Genomic DNA, 23,593 nt, shown 5'->3' on the forward strand with positions numbered 1-23,593 from the left:
TCAAACATTAAAAACTTCCCTAAACAGGACTGCCTTCAGATGTCTTCTAAAAATCAGATAGTTGTTTATTTCTTTGACATCTGATGGGAGGGTGTTCCACAGGGCAGGCGCCATTATTGAGAAGGCCCTCTGCCTGGTTCCCTGTAACTTCACTTCTCACAGTGAGGGAGCTGGACCTCAGTGTCTGGGCTCAATGATGGGGATTTTCTGTTGGCAGACAGAAAAACACACACATCTGTGCACATCAATACAAAATAGACGCAGCATATGCTAAAATAAAAGGAACAATCAACAGTGGGTACCATACAGTCTGGCTTCAGCCAACATGTGCCACTTTGATAGGGTTTTTGCTGCCGCTGCAGTATCTGCACATTTTTTATCCATATGATGGATGAGTTTTCTTAACGTTTCCCCAGAAGAGGAGCTGAACGATGCTCGAATCAGTTGCAGAAACCACTGTATCTGATTAACGTTATTCTGGAGCTCTTATTGAGTCAGCTAATGATAGCAGGGATTCCATCAGTTTACACATTCAGTAAATTGCTGGTAAAATGTTGGCCGCAGTCTTGCCGACAGCATCTCGTCGAAGAAATAGAAATGATAATGTGCTCTCGGTAGCAAGGAAACAATGCTAAATGAATGTCTGTCTGGACCATGCTGCTGCTCTCCTTTGAATTTCTTACTTTGTTCTCACATCTGTATCAGATGTGGGGAACATTTGGTCTGGATGTTGCTGAAATACAAGTCCCATTTGCCCTACCAAGGATGGCCAGTGGCCAGAAATGATGGGAGTCAGAGTTTACCAACATCTGTAGGGCCCAATGTTTCCCACGCCTGATTTATATCCTGCCTTTATTCCATCACTGAATCTATCTTAAGCAGTGAGCACATGATTTTCAGGCAGTCACTCATCCAAGGAACTGACCAGACCTACAGCTACCAACAAAGGTCCGTATAGTTAAAGCTATGGTTTTCCCAGTAGTGATGTATGGAAGTGAAAGCTGGACCATAAAGAAGGTTGATGGCCGAAGAATTGATGCTTCTGAATTATGGTGCTGGAGGAGACTCCTGAGAGTCCCATGGACTGCAAGAAGATCAAACCTATCCATTCTTAAGGAAATCAGCCCTGAGTGCTCACTGGAAGGACAGATCCTGAAGCTGAGATTCCAATACTTTGGCCACCTCATGAGACTCCCTGGAGAAGACCCTGATGTTGGGAAAGATGGAGGGCACAAGGAGAAGGGGACGGCAGAGGACGAGATGGGTGGACAGTGTTCTTGAAGCTACCAGCATGAGTTTGACCAAACTGCGGGAGGCAGTGGAAGACAGGAGTGCCTGGCGTGCTCTGGTCCATGGGGTCAATAAGAGTCGGACACGACTAAACGACTAAATAACAACAACAGCTAGCAAAGCAGTGGCCTCATGTACCTTCAGGTCATACCTTTTGTGGGGAGGTGGCTTTGGCGGGGGCGGGGTGTCCAGGGACGGATAAGGACACAGGGTTTTGTTTTTTTGTAAGGGCAGTTGAAAAACTGGAGTGATCTGCTCTGAGCTTTCAGGAAACAGCAGGTATGCACTGTAACAGCCTAAGTAAATGCATAGAGTATTGGCAGCCCTGTGCTTGGACAACCCAAGGGTGATTAGAGGGGCATGAAAGGAACCTGCATAACTGAACCAGCTTGCAAAGAAATTGGCATGGAGAACATTCTGCAATTAGAATGAATAAGTGCAGATCTCACAGCGAGTACTTAACAATAAACCCCTTCATTTTTACCCTCAGTTCTCCTTTCTATTCTGAAAAGTCATGTTTCCAGATTAGTCAGGGTCACATTAAAAATCAAAGCTTAGCAGTCGGCTTTTGTCTTTTAGTTTATTTTGAGTTTTGTGAAAAACAAGCAACGAGGGTTGCAAATCTTGTTAACTTCAGGAAGATTCTGAAAATGTTGGGGATGAATGAGTACGCCATTAAGTTCTCAAGCAGTTGTTGTTGATGATGCCTTTCCAACTCCAGGATTTCCCCCTCACCTCCCACAGCTGCTGCTCCAATATTATTATACTGTTGGTGTTTAACACAAAATGCCAATTTGAATCAATTAACTTTTGAGGCTGGTGGGCACATGTGGAATTCTAAAAAAGTGGTGTGGGAGCCAGTCACTGGCTACCACAGGGCATGGAAAAGGAAGAATGCAGAAATCAGAGGAGAAGTCACTATGATGCCACACAGTGGTACGTCATACCTTATACATGGAAACAAGACTATTTGAACCACAAAAGGAAATTTCAAAATCATGATTTGTAACTATATTTATATTTACATCCCCTAAAATAATCCATGCAACCCACTCAGCACCTCAGTTGTTTTGGAATTGTTATTGTTAACTGTTTTGTTTGAGGTATGCAATGTAAACTAAGTACAGTGGTACCTTGGTTCTCAAACTTAATCCATTCTGGAAGTCCTTTCCAAAACCAAAGCATTCAAAGCCATGGCACACTTTCCCATAGAAAGTAATGCAAAATGGATTAATCCATTCCAGACTTTTACAAACAACCCCTAAAAGAGCAATTTAACATATTTTTTACTATCTAACGAGACCATTGCTCCATAAAATGAAAGCAATCAACAATGTACTGCAGTCACTCACTCACTCACTCACTCACTCACTCACTCACTCACTAGCTGAACTGGGTTCCACACAGTCACACAAAAAAAAGAGCAGCAGAAACAAAAATGCAAAATAAATGGCAAAAACTGACAGACCTCGGTGAAGCACTCAAAACGGAAGTGTAACACCCAAATGGAACACATTCAACTGCTGAAAAATGTTCACAAACTGGAACATTTACTTCCAGGTTTGCAGTGTTTGGGTTCCAAATTGTTTGAGTACCAAGGCATTTGAGAACCAAGTTACCACTGTAAATACATTAAAACTAAAAATAAAATAGAATATGTATCTTCTTGTACCATTTGCATGATTTTTACACGTCATTCTCCCAAGCTGCCATCAAATTGCAGATCACATCTGCCTCCGTGGAGTGGCCTGTAAAAATTACAAATCCATTATTGCCAGTGACACAAAATATGAACTCTTTGGAATGAATCCAAGTGCCATGGTGACCATGGCAAGTGAGGAATAGGCAGTCTCTACTTTGCAATCCATGGAAGCTAATCTCAGCTTTAATATAATGGTGGCTTGGGAGTCATGCCTTGTCAAACATGATGAGGATCCACACCTTGGACCCATGTTTTTGTGTTATGGTGGCACTGCCCTCCCTTGTGCCCCCAAAAGGCCTCCTCAGTCTCCACTGCCACTTTCACACATCTCCTTTCCCCACCTTTCTATTCCTCATAAGCACATCCATTCCAGCTCATTGTCTCCTTTTCTCCACCTAGAATTAAGCATCCTATCACAGGTGTAGGGGTTGTGTCTAAATTTTGTGAAGAGGTCAGAGAGTGTGGAGGAACTGCTGTGGGCATGGAGAATGTGTTTGTTTGTTTGTGTGGCCTGCATATATCCATTTCTTCTTGTTGTTTCACTGGGTTCACAATCAAATGCAGGGAACTCCTTGGAAGGTTTATTTACACACAGAAGTCCCAAGTTGAGCGTGCAGTTTTAAGCAAATCTCAAAGGCTTAACATAGAGTATGGGTAGGGAACCTGTGGCCCTCCATATCAGTGACTGGTGTGGTGGAAATGCCAAAACATTGTCCTCTTGACATTGGGGTCACTGGGCTTTACCTACCATATTTTTCGCTCTATAAGACGCACCAGACCACAAGGCGCACCTAGTTTTTGGAGGAGGAAAACAAGAAAAAAAATATTCTGAATCCCAGAAGCCAGAACAGCAAGAGGGATCACTGCACAGTGAAAGCAGCAATCCCTCTTGCTGTTCTGGCTTCTGTGATAGCTGTGCAGCTTGCATTCGCTCCATAAGACGCACACACATTTCCCCTTACTTTTTAGGAGGGAAAAAATGAGTCTTATAGAGCAAAAAATACGGTATATGGTGGAAGGGGGCGGTCCCTTGTGAAGGCACACTCGTGAAGCCAGTCTGATATTCCTGCCAGTGTAATCACATAACCCTCCCCTTGCTGCTGTTCCACCCTACCCTTGCCCCATTCCAGATCCTCCAGATGTTGCCCCATCATCTCAGACCATTGGACATGCTGGCTGGGAGTGATGGGAGTTGAGGTCCAGCAACATCTGGGGTAGCCCACCACTGCAATAGGTCTCATCAAATGTGGAGGGTGATGCAAAGGGAGCTCTTATAATCGACAGAAATAATGGTACATCTTGGAAGAGGTACAGCTGAAGGTGATGTGTTAGGCAAGGAGTCTGGCATTTGGTGAAAATCTGTTATTTGTTAAGAGAAAGAGATTTTGGTGAATTAGAGGCTGGATTTAATTTCCTCTCAAATCTGCTCAAATCCTTCCTATGAATAATACATGGGTTTCTTTTAATTCTTTATTCAGAAACACTTCTCCCGCTGGAGAAAGCAAATGTATAAATTTAATTATCCACATTTGGTCATTTGTTTTGTCTGTGTCATTACTGCCACAGTGGAGAAACAGCTGGGCTTACTGGTCACACTATGGCACAATATTTTCATAAAAGGGTAGGGGAAGCTCTGATCTTCTTTTGGCAAGGTTGCTTGTGTGTCGAGATCCCCAAGCCACCCCCCAAATAACTCACAACGCACACTTAATTTTTGTTTAAGGTTTTTGGCATAATTTTGGCCACAACTTTATTTAAATACAAAACTGTGAGTGGTTTTTTAGGCATTGGTTAAGACTATCTGTCCCCCCGCCTGGGGACAGAACTGACTTCCGGGCACCACCGAAAGACAGTGCGGGGGAAATCAAGTCGGGGAGAAATGGAGCTGAGTCACAGACCCTCAATTGTGGTTCGAGGACCCGACCCCCGCGAAGTAAAATGAAGACACAGGGACACGTGATATAAGGTTAATGGGCTAGAAAAGGCCACAACTTTATTGATTACAGCAATGAAAAGGTATTGGCTTAGGCATTGGATCGCGAAACAAGTGGGTTTATTCACCAGGGGTTCATCACCTGTTGATGCTAATCCAACTATAGGCTCACCCCTGATGTCACCGAGGGTCGTGCCATGGCCTCCCGCCAAGCAGGCTTCGGACGGAATACACGACCGCCAGATTCCATTAACGGAATACCCCTAGAAATTGAAGGCATAGGCGATGGCCACACCTAGCACTTCGACACCACAACACATTATTCCAATGCCTAACCTACCCACCAATACCACCAAAAAGTTGTGACGATTGCTACGAGGTAGGCGAAAAAACCAAAAAGCCTAATGCCAAATGGAAAAACTCCTACCAGGCCCCCCGGGCAACCGGGGCGACCAACCTAAGGTCCATAGCAAGGCCAATGACCTAAGCCCTAACTCAAAGGGAGTGGAGGGTGGGTGACTCGCCCAGGACGACAAAGAGAAATGAGGCCGGGGGGGAGGCTGGCACTGCAGCATAAAGGCTGCTGGACACGCCCCCCCATGGCACCTGGTTGGACGGCCACTGGGGGGGGCGTGAGTGCCAGCCAGGTGAGCTGGAGGCAGGGGGCAACGCCCCCTGCTAGGAGCGGTGCTCGGGCTCCCGGCCACAACCACTCCCCTCTCTTTCAGGGAGGAGAATCTTTGTGGTTCGAGGACCCGACCCCCGTGAAGTAAAATGAAGACACAGGGACATGTGATATAAGGTTAATGGGCTAGAAAAGGCCACAACTTTATTGATTACAGCAATGAAAAGGTATTGGCTTGGGCATTGGATCGCGAAACAAGTGGGTTTATTCACCAGGGGTTCATCACCTGTTGATGCTAATCCAACTATAGGCTCACCCCTGATGTCACCAAGGGTCGTGCCATGGCTTCCCGCCAAGCAGGCTTCGGACGGAATACACAACCGCCAGATTCCATTAACGGAATACCCCTAGAAATTGAAGGCATAGGCGATGGCCACACCTAGCACTTCGACACACCACAACACATTATTCCAATGCCTAACCGCCACCCGAGCTAAAGGCTCGCCGCCAATACCTTCAACGCTGCAACCAATCCCAGATGCTTCTGCTGACACTAGCTAACCAAATGTCGTTCCCCAGATCCGATAAGTGGACGCCGTCATTCCGGTATAAAGCTTGGTTGCCGATCCGGATACGGTCATGATAAATGACTCGGCCATACATAAAGCGCACCCAACGGGCTACCGCCCGATTTACGACGACAAAAAGAAATGAGGCCGGGGGGGAGGCTGGCACTGCAGCATAAAGGCTGCTGGACACGCCCCCCCATGGCACCTGGTTGGACGGCCACTGGGGGGGGGCGTGAGTGCCAGCCAGGTGAGCTGGAGGCAGGGGGCAACGCCCCCTGCTAGGAGCGGTGCTCGGGCTCCCGTCCACAACCACTCCCCTCTCTTTCAGGGAGGAGAGTCTTTCTCATCCGCATGCTCCCCGAAGGCTTGCCGGCCCTAGTCCCATTCCAGGGATTGGACGAAAAGATGGCAAGCCCCAGGATTCCTTTAACGGAATGCCCTTTCCGCAGCAACCACGGAGGGGCAGGCCCAGCCTATCCTAACCCCTCCTCCACCAATTTATAACCAATGCCTAACCGCAACCTTACAAGTTGTGACGATTTGCTATGCAGTAGGCAAAAACCAAATGGCCCAGCCAATCAGCCAGATGGACAAAATTCCTACCAGGCCCCTGCCCCAACAGCAGACGACCCCATGACAGGCATAGCAAGGTCAATGCAACAACCCCTTACTCAAGGGCGGGTGGGCGGGTGATCCGTTGCACACAGCAAAGAGAAAGCTCCAGGCTGCGTGCAGAGTATTTAAACATTTTACCCCTCCCACCAAAATTGCAACATAACTTTTACCCCAGCAACCCAGGGAACCAATCGCTGCCCCAGGCCATCTTTAGAGACCCTGCCTGGTAACAGAGGGGTGGCCCACAACACGTGGATCCTTCCCTGCCCCAGGCAAAAGAAGGCAGCAGGTCTGAAAGACAGCTTCTCTGGTCTTCACTTCAGACATATTTAAACAGCAGAAGGATATTCTTTCTGTCTAATATTTTCTGTCTAATTGGAAGCTGCCTTAAAGAAGATCAGACTGCTTGTCCGTTGAGATTAGTATTGACTGCTTAGACTAGCAGCAACCGTCCAGGATCTCAGAAAGAGATGGCGGAGATTGATCCCTGGACCTACTACTACTACTACTACTACTACTACTACTAATTTATTTATACCCTGCCCATCTGGCTAGGTTTCCCCAGCCACTCTGGGCAGCTCCCAACAGAATATTAAAAACACGATAAAACATCAAACATTAAAAACTTCCCTAAACAGGGCTGCCTTCAGATGTCTTCTAAAAGTCAGATAGTTGTTTATTTCCTTGGCATCCGACGGGAGGGTGTTCCACAGGGCGGGCACCACCACTGAGAAGGCCCTCTGCCTGGTTCCCTGTAACCTCACTTCTCGCAGTGAGGGAACCACCAGAAGGCCCTCGGAGCTGGACCTCAGTGTCTGGGCTGAACGATGGGGGTAGAAACGCTCCTTCTGGGCTGAGGCTGTTTAGTGCTTTAAAGATCAGCACCAACACTTGAAATTGTGCTCGGAAACATACTGGGAGCCAATGTAGGTCTTTCAGGACTGGTGTTATATGGTCTTGGCGGCCACTCCCTGTCACCAGTCTAGCTTCCGCAGTCGGGATTAGTTGTAGTTTTCGGGTCACCTTCAAAGGTACATCCAGTCATAACAATAATCCTTTATACAACACATGCACTATTAATAACTTCTATTCATGTTGACACATTAAAGCTACAAGTGAGGAACTCAAACTATATCTTTGTTCTTCCTGTGTGTAGCAATTATTCTGTCTGTGGTGTTTCTTCCTGTCCTTGTAAGATATTATTCTTTCTTTCTCCCAGTTGTTGGTATTATCCATCATGCCTTGCACATAGCTGATATCCCATTGCTGTTCCAGAAATTTCTGTTTCAAATATGTTTTTATTTTTTTTTATTTAAAAAACACATTGATTGTATTTTCCCCTGACATATGTGTTTGGCACTCTGGCCCTTTTTGTCTGAAGGAAGTGTGGGATATAAATTTAAAGCAATAGATAATAAATGAATAAACATGGCTGATGCGCATTAATTTCTCTATATATCTATTAATGCTTATTTGTCCTACTTTTTGTGTTTTTCAGAATGCTCAAGCCAGCTATGATTTCAGCAGCAACGACCCCTATCCGTATCCCCGCTATACAGATGATTGGTTTAACAGGTGAGAAGCACATCCAATCCTTTTCCTTGTTGGGAATTTACAAACTTTGCTCATAGCATCTCTGATCCAATTCAATCTTTTGCCAGTTTGCTTGGTCCACATCTTCAAATGAAACAACCTGATTTTCACTCCCTATTCTAATAAGCTGATCAGAATTCTTTGGTTTGTGCAAGTCACCAAATTTTGCCGTATCATTCTTGTGTTTTTAATTTTTTAAAAAATGTATCTAAAAGTATGTATTTTGGATAGCGTACGTATTTTATGGAAAATTATTTTTTCATTATTTTAAAATATTGCACTTTTGGAGCAATTTCTTTCTTTCAAGATTGCAGTTGCTGTGGCAACTGGACTTAAACGAGTGCAGTTTCAAAATGGTGATGAAGGTGCTCCAAGCAAACTCCCAGTTCTCACGATTCTTCCCTTCCAAAAAGAAAAGGAGGAGGCGGAAGATCAAGTGCATGAAATGGTTGCACAATTGGGCACCCATGTGGAGAGCGCATGTCTAATGTGACATTATTGGCATGACGAAATTTCTTCTGCACAATGACCTTTGCTGTCTTAGAGAAGGAGTGAAGAACCAGGCTTCTCTCAGCCAAAGTTAAGCACTGTTCAGGCACACAGGCACATTAATTTCTGGCCAAAAGGTTTGTGCAAATGCTCAACTCTCTCAGTGGAATTATTTTTTAATGCTTCACTTTGGCTGGATTGTGTCCAAAGTAAGGAAAGGGAAATTGTGGTTCTGCTCACATTTTGATGCGAATGAACCTCGTTCATAAACTGAAATGCAATAATAATAATAATAATAATAATAATAATAATAATAATTTATTATTTATACCCCGCCCATCTGGCTGGGCTTCCCCAGCCACTCTGGGCAGCTTCCAAAAAAATATTAAAATACTGTAATACATCAAACATTAAAAGCTTCCCTAAACAGGGCTGTCTTCAGATGTCTTCTAAAAGTCTGGTAGTTGTTGTTCTCTTTGACATCTGGTGGGAGGGCATTCCACAGGGAGGGCGCCACTACCGAGAAGGCCCTCTGCCTGGTTCCTTGTAATTTGGCTTCTTGCAGTGAGGGAACCTCCAGAAGGCCTTTGGTGCTGGACCTCAGTGTCCAGGTAGAACGATGGGGGTGGAGACGCTCCTTCAGATATACTGGACCGAGGCCGTTTAGGACTTTAAAGGTCAGCACCAACACTTTGAATTGTGCTCGGAAACATACTGGGAGCCAATGTAGGTCTTTCAAGACCAATGTTATATGGTCTTGGCGGCCGCTCCCTGTCACCAGTCTAGCTGCCGCATTCTGGATTAGTTGTAGTTTCCGGGTCACCTTCAAAGGTAGCCCCACGTAGAGCACATTGCAGTAGTCCAAGCGGGAGATAACCAGAGCATGCACCACTCTGGCAAGGCAGTCTGCAGGCAGGTAGGGTCTCAGCCTACGTACCAGATGGAGCTGGTAAACAGCTGCCCTGGACACAGATTTGACCTGTGCCTGTTGGAATTCTGCCTCGGTCAGAGGGATGTGCCAGTCTTCCAGGCACCGGCTGAATTCCTTTCTGACCTCCCTCCTGCGACTCCCGGCAGGAAAACAGACGAGGTCCGTTTTGGCGATTTTTCCCAGACTGTGAGAAAAACACACCACTGCTTCTCCTCCTCCCTGCTCCCCAGGGAGGGGAATCAGACTCATTGGTCAGGAGGGTTGGAGAAGACAAACCTCCCTTCTTTGCATCCATTTTGAGTCCTTTCATTAACTCTCAAACACAAGCCTCTAAAATCCAAAAGCTGGTTTGTTTACACTCTTGTGCACCTGGCAGCTCTGACACTGGCTGCATTGGAAAGCCCCTTCCAACAGTTCGTTAGAGCCTAGTCAAAACATAGGTTGTTTTTGCCTCTCTGAGGCACAGCCTGACTGTCCAGCCCTCTCGAGTAACTTTCCACTTCAGTGACGGGCGTTGCTTGGCAACAGTGCATTCCTTTCCTTGGACAGGAAACCACAAGAATGTCTGGAATGCAGGCCTCTTCTCACTTGGAGCTGTTTTCCCAAACACTGCTCCCCGTGAAGCAGAGAATGAATCAATCTGCATTCACACTTTTAAGCCCGAAAATCTCATACCTTGGGCTCCGTGGCTTGGCTGTCAGCTTCGTCTGGTCAGCTTCTGGCTGCAGAGGATCAGCCTCTCACTTCAGGCTTCCATGGAGCGATGAATACAGTAGCTCTGCTACTCTTGATGCAGACTCCCATGGATCGAAGAAACCATCCTCTGCTATCATTTGTTGGAATTCTGCCTCGGTCAGAGGGATGTGCCAGTCTTCCAGGCACCGGCTGAATTCCTTTCTGACCTCCCTCCTGCGACTCCCGGCAGGAAAACAGATGAGGTCCGTTTCGGCGATTTTTCCCAGACTGTGAGAAAAACACACCACTGCTTCTCCTCCTCCCTGCTCCCCAGGGAGGGGAATCAGACTCAGACAGAAACGTATTTACATGTCTTTATTTCTGTCTTTCGCAGCCATACAGATAAAGATGTCTGCACTCTTTGAACAACAGAGAGAATCTCACTCCACCCATGTACATCCTGTACAGGTCATATGACACACACTGAGCTCACATCCGGTGCTCAATAAGGAGAATGGACTGCCCTTTGTTTCCATGGCAACAGTCACACACATCCTGTTTGGCTTTGCAGCCACCTACAGCTGACTGAGCTGCTAGAGCCTTTGCTTGCTGCAGCATTGCTGCTTTATGGTAACAGTGCCTCCATGGACAGCTGTGAGTCCAAAATGACTCCCAGACTGCACACCTGGTCCTTCAGGGGCACAGTTACCCCATTCTGGACCAGGGAAACTTCCACACCCGCCCGCCTCCTGTCCCCCCAAAACAGTACTTCTGTCTTGTCAGGATTCAACCTCAATCTGTTAGCTGCCATCCATCCTCCAACTCTATCCTTCAGAATCGCCACTTCTCCGAATTTTGTGATCTTAGGGAGATGTTTGTGACAGATTTCCCAACACAGTTCCTTCCCAGGGTGACACGTTGCAATTCCATGTACATATGTACATTCACACCTTCTGCAGTTGCTCTTGAAAATGACTGATGTGTCGGCACATTCTCGTTAGTACTTGTGCCATTTCTGCCAGAAGCATAGGATAACATGGAAGTTTTCATATATTTGCAGATGAGATGACACCTGACATTTAGCTAATGTGCTGTAATTAATTAGTGAAGAGTTGCACAACTCTGGGACTTCAAAGATCATTGGGCTTCTGCATTTCTATTATATGCCCTAATTCCATAAATTAGATGTCTAGGAGAGAAGTCTGCAACAGCACATGTAAGAATTACGTTTAGTTACTGTTTACCATTCTAGTTCAGAAGCTCATATTCATCTAGCAATGAGACAGATTTCGGCTTGGACTAGATTTCTGCATGCCACTGCTGAGTAGGGGCTCATCAAGACTTGCACTTGTCCCTTGCGTAGAAAGCATGGGTCCAAGTAGTTTTTTTCCTTGTTCCACACTTTCTAGGCACGGGTGTGAGTGGTTTCCCCCAGGAAAACCTGCTCTTTAGTGATAAATCAGAGCAAACGTCAATCTGCAAAAAACCCTGATTGTCATTTGCTCCAATTAGTAAAAATCAGGTTTTCCCAAGGAAAACAGTGGGCAAGGACAAATCTGGATTAGCCCTAGACTGATCCAGCACATGATATTACACACACACACACACACACACACACACACACATTAATGCTTCGTTTAAACAAAACAAGAAATAAAAGCATACAGAAGTATTACCCATAAAGACAAAAAAGTGAAAAATGAAATAGGTAAGACTTATTATTTAGGAAAGTAATGGGGAAGTGTACTGAAAAATGTGGGACAAAGGAATTATTAACAAGAAGACATGCAAACACCCCACAAGAAAATCAGCATGGACTCTCATTGTCATACAACTGCCCTGTAAACCTATCAGAATTAATGTTTGATTAAGACTGGATGTAGCCTAACCTTGCCGTAAATTTTGTGCATACTGAATAGATGGCTCGTCTGGGGGAGATGAAGATCATCTGAGAGGTCAGCAGCCTTCCTGCCCTAGGATCTATAGAAGATGATAGGCAATAGTATAACCTGTGTAATGCATAACAGGCAGTCCACAGATGCTAGACCGCAGATGCCTAGCAACATAGAAGCCTCTCCAACAGTTCTTTAATAGAGTTCCAATAAAGCCCGGTGCTGTCAGGGGAAATTTCTCCTGCAAAACAAAATAGGGAAAAGCTGGTTTGGCCCTTGCCCCATTGCTTCGTTGGAAGGTGAAAAAGCACATACATTTTCTAGAAACCAAAGCAGAGTAAAACAAAGCAAGCAGCCAGAAACAGACAAGTGTACTTGTTTCATTACTGTAGCAAAGTTTTCATTATAGAATGGGTGAGATGCAGTGGGGTCAGTTTGCAAGTGCCCTCACTGTGCTCAGTCCAAATGTGCATCATGATCTCTGGGCTCCAGGAAACACAACAAAAAAGTCATTTTCTTGATTGTTGTTTGATTTAAAAATCTTTACCCAGTGCCTTTGCAAGCTTTTGTGGATTCTGATGCTAATACGAAGCCTTGACAGGAATCTCTGTCTTTCTCCACAGTCATGGAACCAGATGTGCTGGGGAAGTATCTGCTGCAGCAAACAACAATATCTGTGGTGTTGGAGTGGCATATAATTCAAAAGTGGCAGGTATGGGATAAATCAGGGAACACACAATTGAGGTTGCTCTCAGAGGCAAAACTGCCATTTTATCTAAAAACGGGGCAAGGAGCAGATATGTGACTCTTCTGAGGTGTGGAGATCAAACCAAGGGCATGAAAGGAACTACAGGATGGGAGGTGATGGTGTCTTCAGAATTGGGTGGAAAGTGAGAAAAGTGCTTAGCACTCACAATATGTGAGAGGAGGAGGAGGAAGGTGCAAGAGGGTACCATTGGGGGCGGCTTGTGTGTAAAAAAAGGAGTGGGAGGGGGGCATGGATGTGAAAGTGAAAACGGCTGCAAAGCAGAACTAAACAATAGAAAAGACAACTGTTTTCAGAAACGTAGTTGGGAAGGTGAAAAACGAGGTGTGGTTTGGGAAAGGGAAACTAGGGTGTTCATGCCAGGGGGATTCGCGGAGGGTTGGTGAATGGAGCAGGGGTGTGTGTGTGTGTGTGTACACAACATAGCTAGTTGTTTCAGTCTTCATGCCAGTTTTTCCATCCTGCACTTCCTTCCTCCCAAGATACATGCAGGGCCGTCTTACCCATAGGTGATAGGGGTGCTGGGCGCTGGGCTCTCAGGGGCGCCAGGCTGAGAGTCCGGGGCCCGAGAGTTGAGTCCGGGGAAGAGCCCGCCTGTCGGTCGGAGCGCCATGGCAGGCTGGCCAGGCCTGCCCTCCTGCGCGCCTGGGACTGGGCAACCTGGTGGGGGGGAACATGCCGGGCGGATCTTTGCACCCAAGCGCCGCATATGCTTAAAACAGGCCTGAATACATGAAAACCATATGTCTTGCTCTCTTATTGCACATAATTGCTCAAAGTGACCGACGTCTCTCATTGTTACTTGAAAGATGCAGCCTGATTAATACCTTGCAGAGTTTCTCTAGAAGCCTCACCTTGCCTGCCCCAGGCAGCTAGGACCATAGTAAGGGATGATGGGAGTTATTGTCCAACAATTTCTGGGAGGTTGCAAGTTTCTCTTCTGTAAACCAGGTTTCTCCATCTCGCCAGTAGCAGTTTGTGGAACCAAGTGGTGGAATTGTCTCTCACTGTGGAGTCGAGTTGCGTGGCACACCTACCTCAAACGTAGGCCCTCACTGCTTTAAAATGTATCCAAAACAAATAGCTTTGGGATTCAATTATTGGCAGGCATCTTTCACCAAGAATGGAGATAGTAGCTCAGTGGTAGAGAATTTGCTTTGAACCCTGGCATCTCCAGGTAGGGCCCTTGGCTGTAACCCTGGAAAACTGCTGCCAGTAAATGCAGGCAGCTGTTTCCTATTTTATTTATAAAGTACAGCTCCATTTGCCCCTTTGATGGAGCGATAATGTGTCAGGCGGAAATGACTGCAGCCACATACAAGCTCACCATTTAGCAAACCAGGTTATTGTTGAGGACTACAGCACCATCAAGTGGCCAGCTAAAATCTGACAAAGAAAGATTTTTCCAAGTCAGTTTCGGGATGGTAGCAAATGATTCACTCTCTTTCCAGTCAGACCTGTACCAGTAATGGTAAAAGCTTGCAGTGAGCTCTTGAAGGAAGCTGGAAAAGCTCATTTCAAAGGGAAGAGGGCACCAAAAGAGCTGGAACCCCTTTAGGAAATGAGCACACCAGAGGGACAGTTTGAGTGGAAACTTCTTTCTGATGTTCTGCTGCATGCGGGTAGGTTTCTAGATAAGAGAACCTCCACTTATTGAGTCTGAAATGGTATAGCCCAGAATCCTGTCACCTTGGTCCATTGACTGCTTCTACATAGATCAGTTCAATGAGTTAAAAGCATGGCAGTAGATAGCTAGGAAGCTGGGCTCTTTCCAATTCCATCCTCACTGGAAAGCCAGTGTGGTGTAGTGGTTAAGAGCGGTAGTCTCGTAATCTGGGGAACCGGGTTCGCGTCTCCGCTCCTCCACATGCAGCTGCCGGGTGACCTTGGGCCAGTCACACTTCTTTGAAGTCTCTCAGCCCCACTCACCTCACAGAGTGTTTGTTGTGGGGAAAGGAGGGAAAGGAGAATGTTAGCCGCTTTGAGACTCCTTAAAGGGAGTGAAAGACGGGATATCAAATCCAAACTTCTCCTCCTCCTCCTTCTTCTTCTTCTTCTTCTTCTTCTTCTTCTTCTTCTTCTTCTTCTTCTTCTTCTTCTTCTCAAGTTGCATGGGCTTCCCTGCATTTCAGATCATATGCTCAGTCTAACAATTTCAACAGAGACCATTTCCTTTCCAACTTTACACATTTCTACATGATGCTGATCTACTGTTACTGCTGTAATCGATCTGAAGTAAAATATGTGCATCAAAATAGTTTTTTTAAAAATACAGAACATTTTGGGCAGAGCAATCCAAACATCCCATCTGCCATGCTAGGGGATTGATGAGGTGCCTGGATCTGCCAGCCTCTGCCAGCAGGGGACCAGCAAGGGAGCCCTCCCTGTCTGGAACTCCCCAATTTGCCCACCCAAGGGCAGGCAGAAGCTACCTCCAGCAATATCAGTACCAGCAGCCAGAGTAGCCAATGGGAAACAAATGGGTGTGTGCGGTCTCTCTCTCTCTCTCTCTCTCTCTCTCTCTCTCTCTCTCTCTCTCTCTCCCACCTTGCTCCCTCCCTCCCTGTGTGTGAGAGAGAGACTAACACAAAGATCCAATGGATCTTGAGCTAACTCTGCTTTAGACATTTGACAGCAATAAGCCCAATCTGATCCTCTTTCCTGCACCAGCCTAGGTTCTACCATAGCAAAAAAGCATTTCCCCCTCCTCACATTGCACCCCACACCAACTGCCTAAATAGTGCAGTGATGGGCCTGTGGATGGAGCCATGGCTATGCTGCTCCGTTAAGGACGTGGGTGGTGCTGTGGCCTAAACCACTGAGTCTCTTGGGCTTGCTGATCAGAAGGTTGGTGGTTTGAATCCCACAACAGGGTGAATTCCCTTTGCTCTGTCCCAGCTCTTCCCCACCTAGCAGTTCAAAAGCATGCCAGTGCAAGTAGATAAATAGGTAATGCTGTGGCAGGAAGGTAAACAGTGTTTCTGTGCACTCTGGTTTCCGTCCAGTGTTCCATTGCGCCAGAAGCACTTTAGTCATGCTGGCCACATAACCCAGAAAGCTGTCTGTGGACAAACACTGGCTCCCTTAGCAAGTGAGATGAGCACTGCACCCCATAGTTGCCTTTGGCTGGACTTAACTGTGCAGGGATCCTTTACCTTTACCTTACCTTCCATTAAGACCCAGCCAGGCTTTTGGATTACCTTTTTTTTAACTGCAAAGCTTTGCATTCAGAAAATCCTGCCTCTGCCAATGTTGTGTATGAGATCATGTTTTGTGAAAGACAATGCAGATCCAAGTTTGGTGTTGCAGGGTTTACACCTGTCAAGAGACCTTAGTGACCTTGAGACCTGTTTCCTCCGCTCACTGTCCACATTTACGTTGCTTAAATCCACAGGCATCCGAATGCTGGATCAGCCGTTCATGACAGACATCATAGAAGCTTCCTCGATCAGCCACATGCCTCAAATAATAGATATTTACAGTGCCAGCTGGGGCCCGACCGATAATGGTAAGACTGTGGATGGACCAAGAGAGCTCACCTTACAAGCCATGGCAGATGGTGTGAATAAGGTAATGTGTCTGGTTTAAAACAGTTTTATCATGTCCCTGTGATGTTTAACCTTTTGTGATCAAAAGAGCTCAAATGGGATAAAGCATCAGCAGGGAAGGTCCTTTAACCTATTCACTAATGAAGAAGATCAAACCTAGAACTTCTCTGTGTTTGATCTTATATATCACTAAATTGGCTGAAGGATCTTCCCTACTTAATTCTTTATTCCATTTAAGTCTATGCCATTGGGAGAGGGAGAGAGATTGCCGTTGCCCCTCCAAATAAACCCAACTCTCAGAATTACTGAGAATTTTTGCTCCACTAATTTGGTTAGTGATTTTTCTATTTTCCCTTTCACCCATCCCTCTTCATTGCAATTGCCATCACAAGGCCAAAATCACGTTAGATTGATTAACAGTTAGCAATTACATCTGTTTTACATCAAAATATTAAAATACCAGGAACAGGACCCCTAATTTGTATTAAGATTGCAACACACAGGGAGGGGAAGTTTAACCCTTCATACCACCACCATGAATGACAGCACTGGGAGGAAAGCTCCCATGGTCACATATGAGGGGGAAAGCTCCCATAGGTGCAAATAGGAACTTTTTTGTAATTCTAATTTCCACACAAGAGGATCTTTGCTTGCTTTATGTGCTCCTAATGAAAACTGGGTGGGGCAGGGACTGTGCCTGGCATTATTATTATTATTATTATTATTATTATTATTATGAGATATGGTTGCTAATCATGGTATTCTGGTTTGGTCCTTAGGATGCTGTTAAGAGTAGCTTCTCTCCCTGCAATCGTCACAGTGATAGTATATCAACTTATTTAGGCTGCACAGTAAATCTAGGGAGATCTAGCAGAACTGTTGTACAATTGCTCATTTTCCACCCAAATAATTTCTTTCTATTGTCTGTGATGATTTCTCACTAAAAACCTTTTCACATCTTTTCCGGTGAACTTAACCTGCTAATAATATCCAAGCATGGCAGAAATATATTTCATAGCTCGGCCCTAATGAGTCATAAATCTTAGCCCTTTCCATGTTCCTTGCTGATCTCGTGTGGTGCTTTGTACTGACACAGCCCACAAGGGCATGAAGAGGACAAAGGAGGTGTCAGGGATGAAACATGGGGAACTTCCACAGTGTGAACTTCCCCAATTTGTTGCAAATTGTATTAAAAGGCAAGCTAATCTAAACCTTTCTGGATTCCAGTCCATTCTGAAAGAGTTTTACTCAGCAACTTTTGGATTACAAAGATTGTGGGCAGGATTCCATAGAAATGACTATTTCAATCCTCTCGTCTTGTCCTCCCATTTTGTGGAGCATACAGGCAACTGTTTGAGTAGGGCTTGACATTGTCTGGAATACAAACTAGTCAACTGAAATCCGTTATGATTCTTGTGACCTGTTCTGGCAGCCAAATCAAACATGAGAAGGTCTTCCATTCATAGGTGCCGACTCCATGGGGCCTGAGGGGGCCCGAGCCCCCTCAAAAATTTGTTTGGGGGGGCTCTGCCCCCCAATAATTTAAGAAAATTATTAGTTATATTATGCTTTGTAAAATCACAAAATTATGTTGGTATTTTTTATTTTCCTTGTTTGACGATAGTTACCTTTTAAAATACATTCAGTATTAAAAAACATCTAGAGAGGGGGTGGGGTTGCGGGCTCTCGACCCATCAACAATCTCGCGGGGCTGGCGTCAGCCCCGCGAGAAGCGGGGATTCCCCCTAGCTCATTAATATTCACCGCCCAATCGGCGGGCCCTCACAGGTTCAGTTAAGGTCGTTCCCCCAGCAGCAGCGGTTTGGAGGTCTTGGGCCCCCCCAATATTTTTTATAAGTCGGTATGGGCCCCCGCCCCCCCAATATTTTTTATAAGTCGGCGCCCCTGCTTCCATTACAGTTATACCTTGGTTCTTGAATGCCTTGGTACTTGAACGTTTTGGCTCCCAAACGCCAAAACCCCAAAAGTAAGTGTTCCGGTTTTTGAACGCTTTTTGGAAGCCGAACGTCCGACGTGGCTTCCAATTGAATGCAGGAAGGTCCTGCAGCTAATCAAAAGCCGTGCCTTGGTTTTTGAACGGTATCGGGAGTCGAACAGACTTCCGGAATGAGTTAAGTTTGAGAACCAAGGTACAACTATATTCTGTTCATGAACAGCCAGAAAGGTGGGGCTGCGATGTGCCCAGCTTAACCCCAGGGTGGGAACGACACCTCTGGTTATGAGTCTTATGAATGACAAATGTGGGACTTCTTTAAACTATTGTTGTTGGTGTCAGTCTGTCTCTTGAGAAAATGGAGTTCACTTCCGGGGCGAAGTCACACCGCTGGAGAATCACAGCACTTGCCATGGCTGTAGAGACCAGTAACCCGTAACGGTTTCCTCCAGTGTTGTTCCTTTGCTGCATTCGCAGCACCAAAGTGACCTCTCTGGGGTGCTGGCCTAGGCAGTGTGTATGGAGGTCCTCGGCTGCCAGATGACAAGACCCCCACCCTCAGCCTCACGGATGTGGTCCAAAGGAAGGCAGAGCGATGCATTTGGCAACACTGAGATTCAGAAGTTTCTGGAAGGAGGTTTAAATGAGAGCATCCTGATGAATGGTCACTTTAAAATGGGAAGGTTCATTATTGTTTCACAAGTTGTGTATGTCTTTAAGGGCCAGGGCAAATAACGAGACCCAGTCTTACAGCTGCGAAACATAGCAGGTGCTGCTAGGTTGTGTTAATTAAGCTGTGTCAGCAATTGGATATAGTATATAAAGCCACTTCCGGCCTGCCCAGGAGGTGGGGTTGCGGGCTTCACGCCCACCCCCACGTGAGCGGGGGCTGGTTTCAGCCCCTGCAAGAACAGGGGAATCCCGGCCGGGTCTGCCCTCCCCCAGCCAGCCAGCCAATCGGCTGGCTGGGGGGGGCATGGCCTGCCCTATTTAGGGCCGGCACAGAGGGGGCTCGCCCTCTTTTCGCCGGCTAGCCCTCACGTTTTTCCCACCCTCCCTCCCTTTAGGTAGGCTTAGGTAGGTCTTTGACTTTGCTATGGACTTCGGTCTGTCGCCACAAGGGGCATGGTAGGAATTTTTCCCAATTGGCAATTTGTAGCCTTTTGATTTTTCGCCTACCTCGTAGCAACTCGTCACAACTTTTCGGCATTGGCGGTAGGCATTGGTAAGAAGGGGTTAAGAGGATGTGGGGGGGGAACGCCATCACCTCCCCCCAGAGAACGAAGGGTGGTCCGTTAAAGGACTCCGGGGGGCGTGGCCCTGTCCGAAGCCTATGGAGGTGTGGGCCAAAGGCACGCCCCCGAGCGGTGACCTGGGGAGCTCCTAGTCGACGTGCCTCGGCAGGAGACTCCCCCGATAAAGTGTTAACCCTTCCCCATGTCTCCAGCAAATGGGCTGGAGCCGGATAGTCGATAGGACCAATGCCTAAGCCAATGCCTCTCATTCCTGAATTCAATAAAGTTGTGGCCTAATTCACCCAATTAACCTTAATTATGGTGTCTCGTGTCTTCATTTATCCTGGTGGGGGGCGGGAACTCGCCACGCAAAGAGCAGCACCTAGCCCTCCCTTTACCCTGGGGGATGGGCTGGTGGTTGGGTCATGGGTCATGTTTGTTGTTGTTATCTTTAGTGTAAAAGGAGTTTTTGTTTTGTTATTAAAACCTTGTTAAAGTTATTTTTGAGTTCCTTCTTATGCATGGTCTCCCCAGCAAGCTCTCTGCAGTGCTACTAAACTGCAAATAGCCAACACATCCAACTGTCTTAAGGACTCCCCTCTGGATTTGTGTAGGATTTGCTCCTAAGCATTTTCTTCTTAAAAAAGGGAACTATGACTATATATATTCCCCCCCCCCCCGGATGCTCTTCTCTTCTGTTTTGTTGTATTTTCTGCCTTTCGTTTATGCACAGAAACATCCAAGCCTTTCTTTTCTTTGGAAAGCTCTCAGTGGTTGCTGCTAAAGTCAGATAATTAGCACCCCTGCTACGATGTTCCATTTCAAAGCTTCAGCAGTACTAACCTGGCAAAAAAGGGGGATATTAAAGACAGAAAGCACAACCTGCAAAATATTCTCAGTTTTGTAGCAGTCTCATAGATGGAGATCATAATCCTTTATCTCAAAATAATCATGTATCTGGAAAAGTCAGCTATCAAGTTAATCACATCTCAATAATACCTGCAGTTACCTGTCAGGTTTTAAATGTTGGCTGAGATGTGGTGGTCTTGTAGTAAGGTTAAAGCTTACTGGGAAATGATATACAATCAATTGAAAAGGATGTTCAAAATAACTTCTATTTAAAAAACAACAGAAGCTTTTCTTTGGGGAATTATAGGGACAGAACTACCTAACTTGTATAGAAATTTATTTACATAAGCTAGCTACTACAGAACCAAGAATGCTACTTGCCCCAAAGTGGAAAGAAGCAGAAGTCTCAGTAAAGGAAGAATGGATAAAAAAACTTATGGAATATGCAGAAATGGCAAAACTTACCGGAAAAATAAGAAATCTAGATAACAAACTTTTTATAAAAGAATGGAAATGGCTTATTGAATATTTACAGATAAATTGTAAACATATAAGAACATTGGCAGGATTATTGTAATAACCTGCAGTTTCATATGAGTATATATTTAAAGATGGATAAATGAGCAAATTAAGTTAATTTGAATATGCAGAAGATATTGAAAATAAATTTAAGAAACCGCAGAAAGAGGGGGAAGGAGGTCAAGTTTTGAAATGTCAAAATGATTGTAAAATCAATGAAATGTATAAATATGAAAAGTATAAATGAAAAGTTTACAAAAAGAAAAGAAAGAAATGTTGGCTGAGGAAGGGGTGTTCAGATATTAGTTTTGAAGTTTTCTACCCCTTCAGAATAGTTAATAATTCCACCACTTCTTAGATCTATACCTTACCATCTATGTTTGATGCTGAATATTTTTGTCTGCATAGGATAAAAAAATAGTCCTTTTTTTTTTAATCTAGCTTTGGTGGATTCAAGTAGCATCCTAGCTTTGGTGAGTTCATTTGGCATCCTTGGAGAAGAAAAATAATTGAAAACAAGTCTTTTTTGCACACTTTAGAAGTAGTGTATTTTTTATGAAGTTTATTATTATTTTAAGAACTGTATCCCTTCACATTCTAATTTTATGTGATCCCCCCCTCTTTCTTTCTCCCTCTCTGCATAGTTGAGATCTCTGTTACATGCATAATATAAATCCAATTAGGACTATTTTCAGAATAGGAAAGTAATTATTCTACAGAAATGTCATGGATCTTTAACATAACTCCAAGGTGAATAAACATTGGGGACTCTTCCTTTGCCAACCAGAGCTTGAATTTAATATACAAATTTGATTACTCATGAATAGATAATGAGAACTGAAATGTTGGCTGAGCAAGAGAGGCACATCGGGAATGTTAATGCACTTCTAAATTGAAAATGATACTTCTCAGTATTCGAGAAGGGGCACAGAAGAAGCCAAGGTTCAGCCAAGTTGTGCTCCAGATATTTTGGACAGCTCCCATCATTCCTGGGTGTTGTGATCTAAAACAGACATAGGCAAACCCAGCCCTCCAGATGTTTTGAAACTACAATTCCCATCATCCCTGACCACTGGTCCTGTTAGCTAGAGTTGTAGTCCTAAAACATCTGGAGGGCCGAGTTTGCCTATGCCTGATCTAAAACATCTATAGGACACCAAGATAGAGGAGGATGCTCTGTAAGAATGAAGATAATCATGCCTTGTAAACATGATGATTTTTCAACTTTGTTTCCATTTTAACGCTACACCCAAGATCTTTGAACTTGCTTATATTGTCTTGGTTTATATATTTGTGGCTTCATGAACAGTGTTTATCCAGTTTCAACTTATCCTTGTTTAAAGGAGAAAAGTTCTCAACCAGCCAATTGCTGTGTGTGTGTGGTTGGCTTTTTATATCAGCAGGTTTTTCAAAAAGAAGTCACTCTTGGAAAAAGATCAAACTTTTTTTTTTACTAAGGCTATGGTCTGAACTTCATCACAATTTGCATTATGTCATCTGTACCTACCTTCCTGCATTGCCAGTGAATGTTATATTGCCTCAGTCAGATGGCTGTGCCTAAGGCACAAAAAATTCTGCAAAGGTGGAAATTGCCTGGAGGGGAAGTATTAAGAATTTATGTTCTAATCAAGGCATTGTAATTGGGTTCTCCAGTGGAAGGAAAAACCCAGGTGTTAAAAAATAAATGGCTGTTCTCATTTTCCTTTAGCTGCAGTTATGAGCAACTGGATTTGTCATTGTTAAAGGTGAACAAAAATGCAGTTGGAAAATACGAGTAGCAATGTCATAGAACTATGCAAGTCACTGAATAAGTCACCGAGAAGCTAAGATTAAAATGAATTCAGACAACAGTTCTAAACCCACTCACCTGGGAGTAAGTGTCATTGAACTCAATGCAGCTTCTCTGCATGTCAACCCCAGATTATTCATATATGTTTCAAGTCCAGCGGCAGCCTAATGCAAGGTGTGACCAGAAAGTCTGGTGAATGGTCACAGAAATCGGACAGCGATAAATATTTGAACATACATGCTTTACAGCAGGGGTCAGAAAACTTTTTCAGCAGGGGGCCGGTCCACTGTCCCTCAGACCTTGTGGGGGGCTGGACTATATTTTGAAGGGGGGGAAATGAACGAATTCTTATGCCCCACAAATAACCCAGAGATGCATTTTAAATAAAAGCACACATTCTACTCATGTAAAAACACGCAGATTCCCAGACTGTCCGCGGGCTGGATTTAGAAGGCGATTGGGCCAGATCCAGCCCCTGGGCCTTAGTTTGCGTACCCATGCTTTACATGCCTTCAAAGTAGGCCCCCTCTGATACAATGCATGGTTGACAACGTTTGTAGAACTGTTGGAAACTTCTGGAGAAGTCCTCTTTTTGTACTGCTTTTGGTTCCCTCATCAC

General features: G+C 45.1%; 1 protein-coding gene across 1 annotated transcript in view; it reads left to right on the forward strand.

Moving 5' to 3' along the window:
- PCSK2 (proprotein convertase subtilisin/kexin type 2) overlaps positions 1–23,593 on the forward strand; it is a 119,738-nt gene that overhangs the window by 81,944 nt on the left and 14,201 nt on the right. Inside the window, exons 6-8 of the mRNA XM_083730340.1 lie at positions 8,233–8,309; positions 12,938–13,026; positions 16,475–16,650. Coding sequence (XP_083586466.1) covers positions 8,233–8,309; positions 12,938–13,026; positions 16,475–16,650 — 342 coding nt within the window. The remainder of the gene's footprint in view (positions 1–8,232; positions 8,310–12,937; positions 13,027–16,474; positions 16,651–23,593) is intronic.

The sequence above is a fragment of the Podarcis gaigeae genome (assembly GCF_964106915.1).
Source record: "Podarcis gaigeae genome assembly, chromosome: 3".
Classification (NCBI taxonomy): Eukaryota; Metazoa; Chordata; class Lepidosauria; order Squamata; family Lacertidae; genus Podarcis; species Podarcis gaigeae.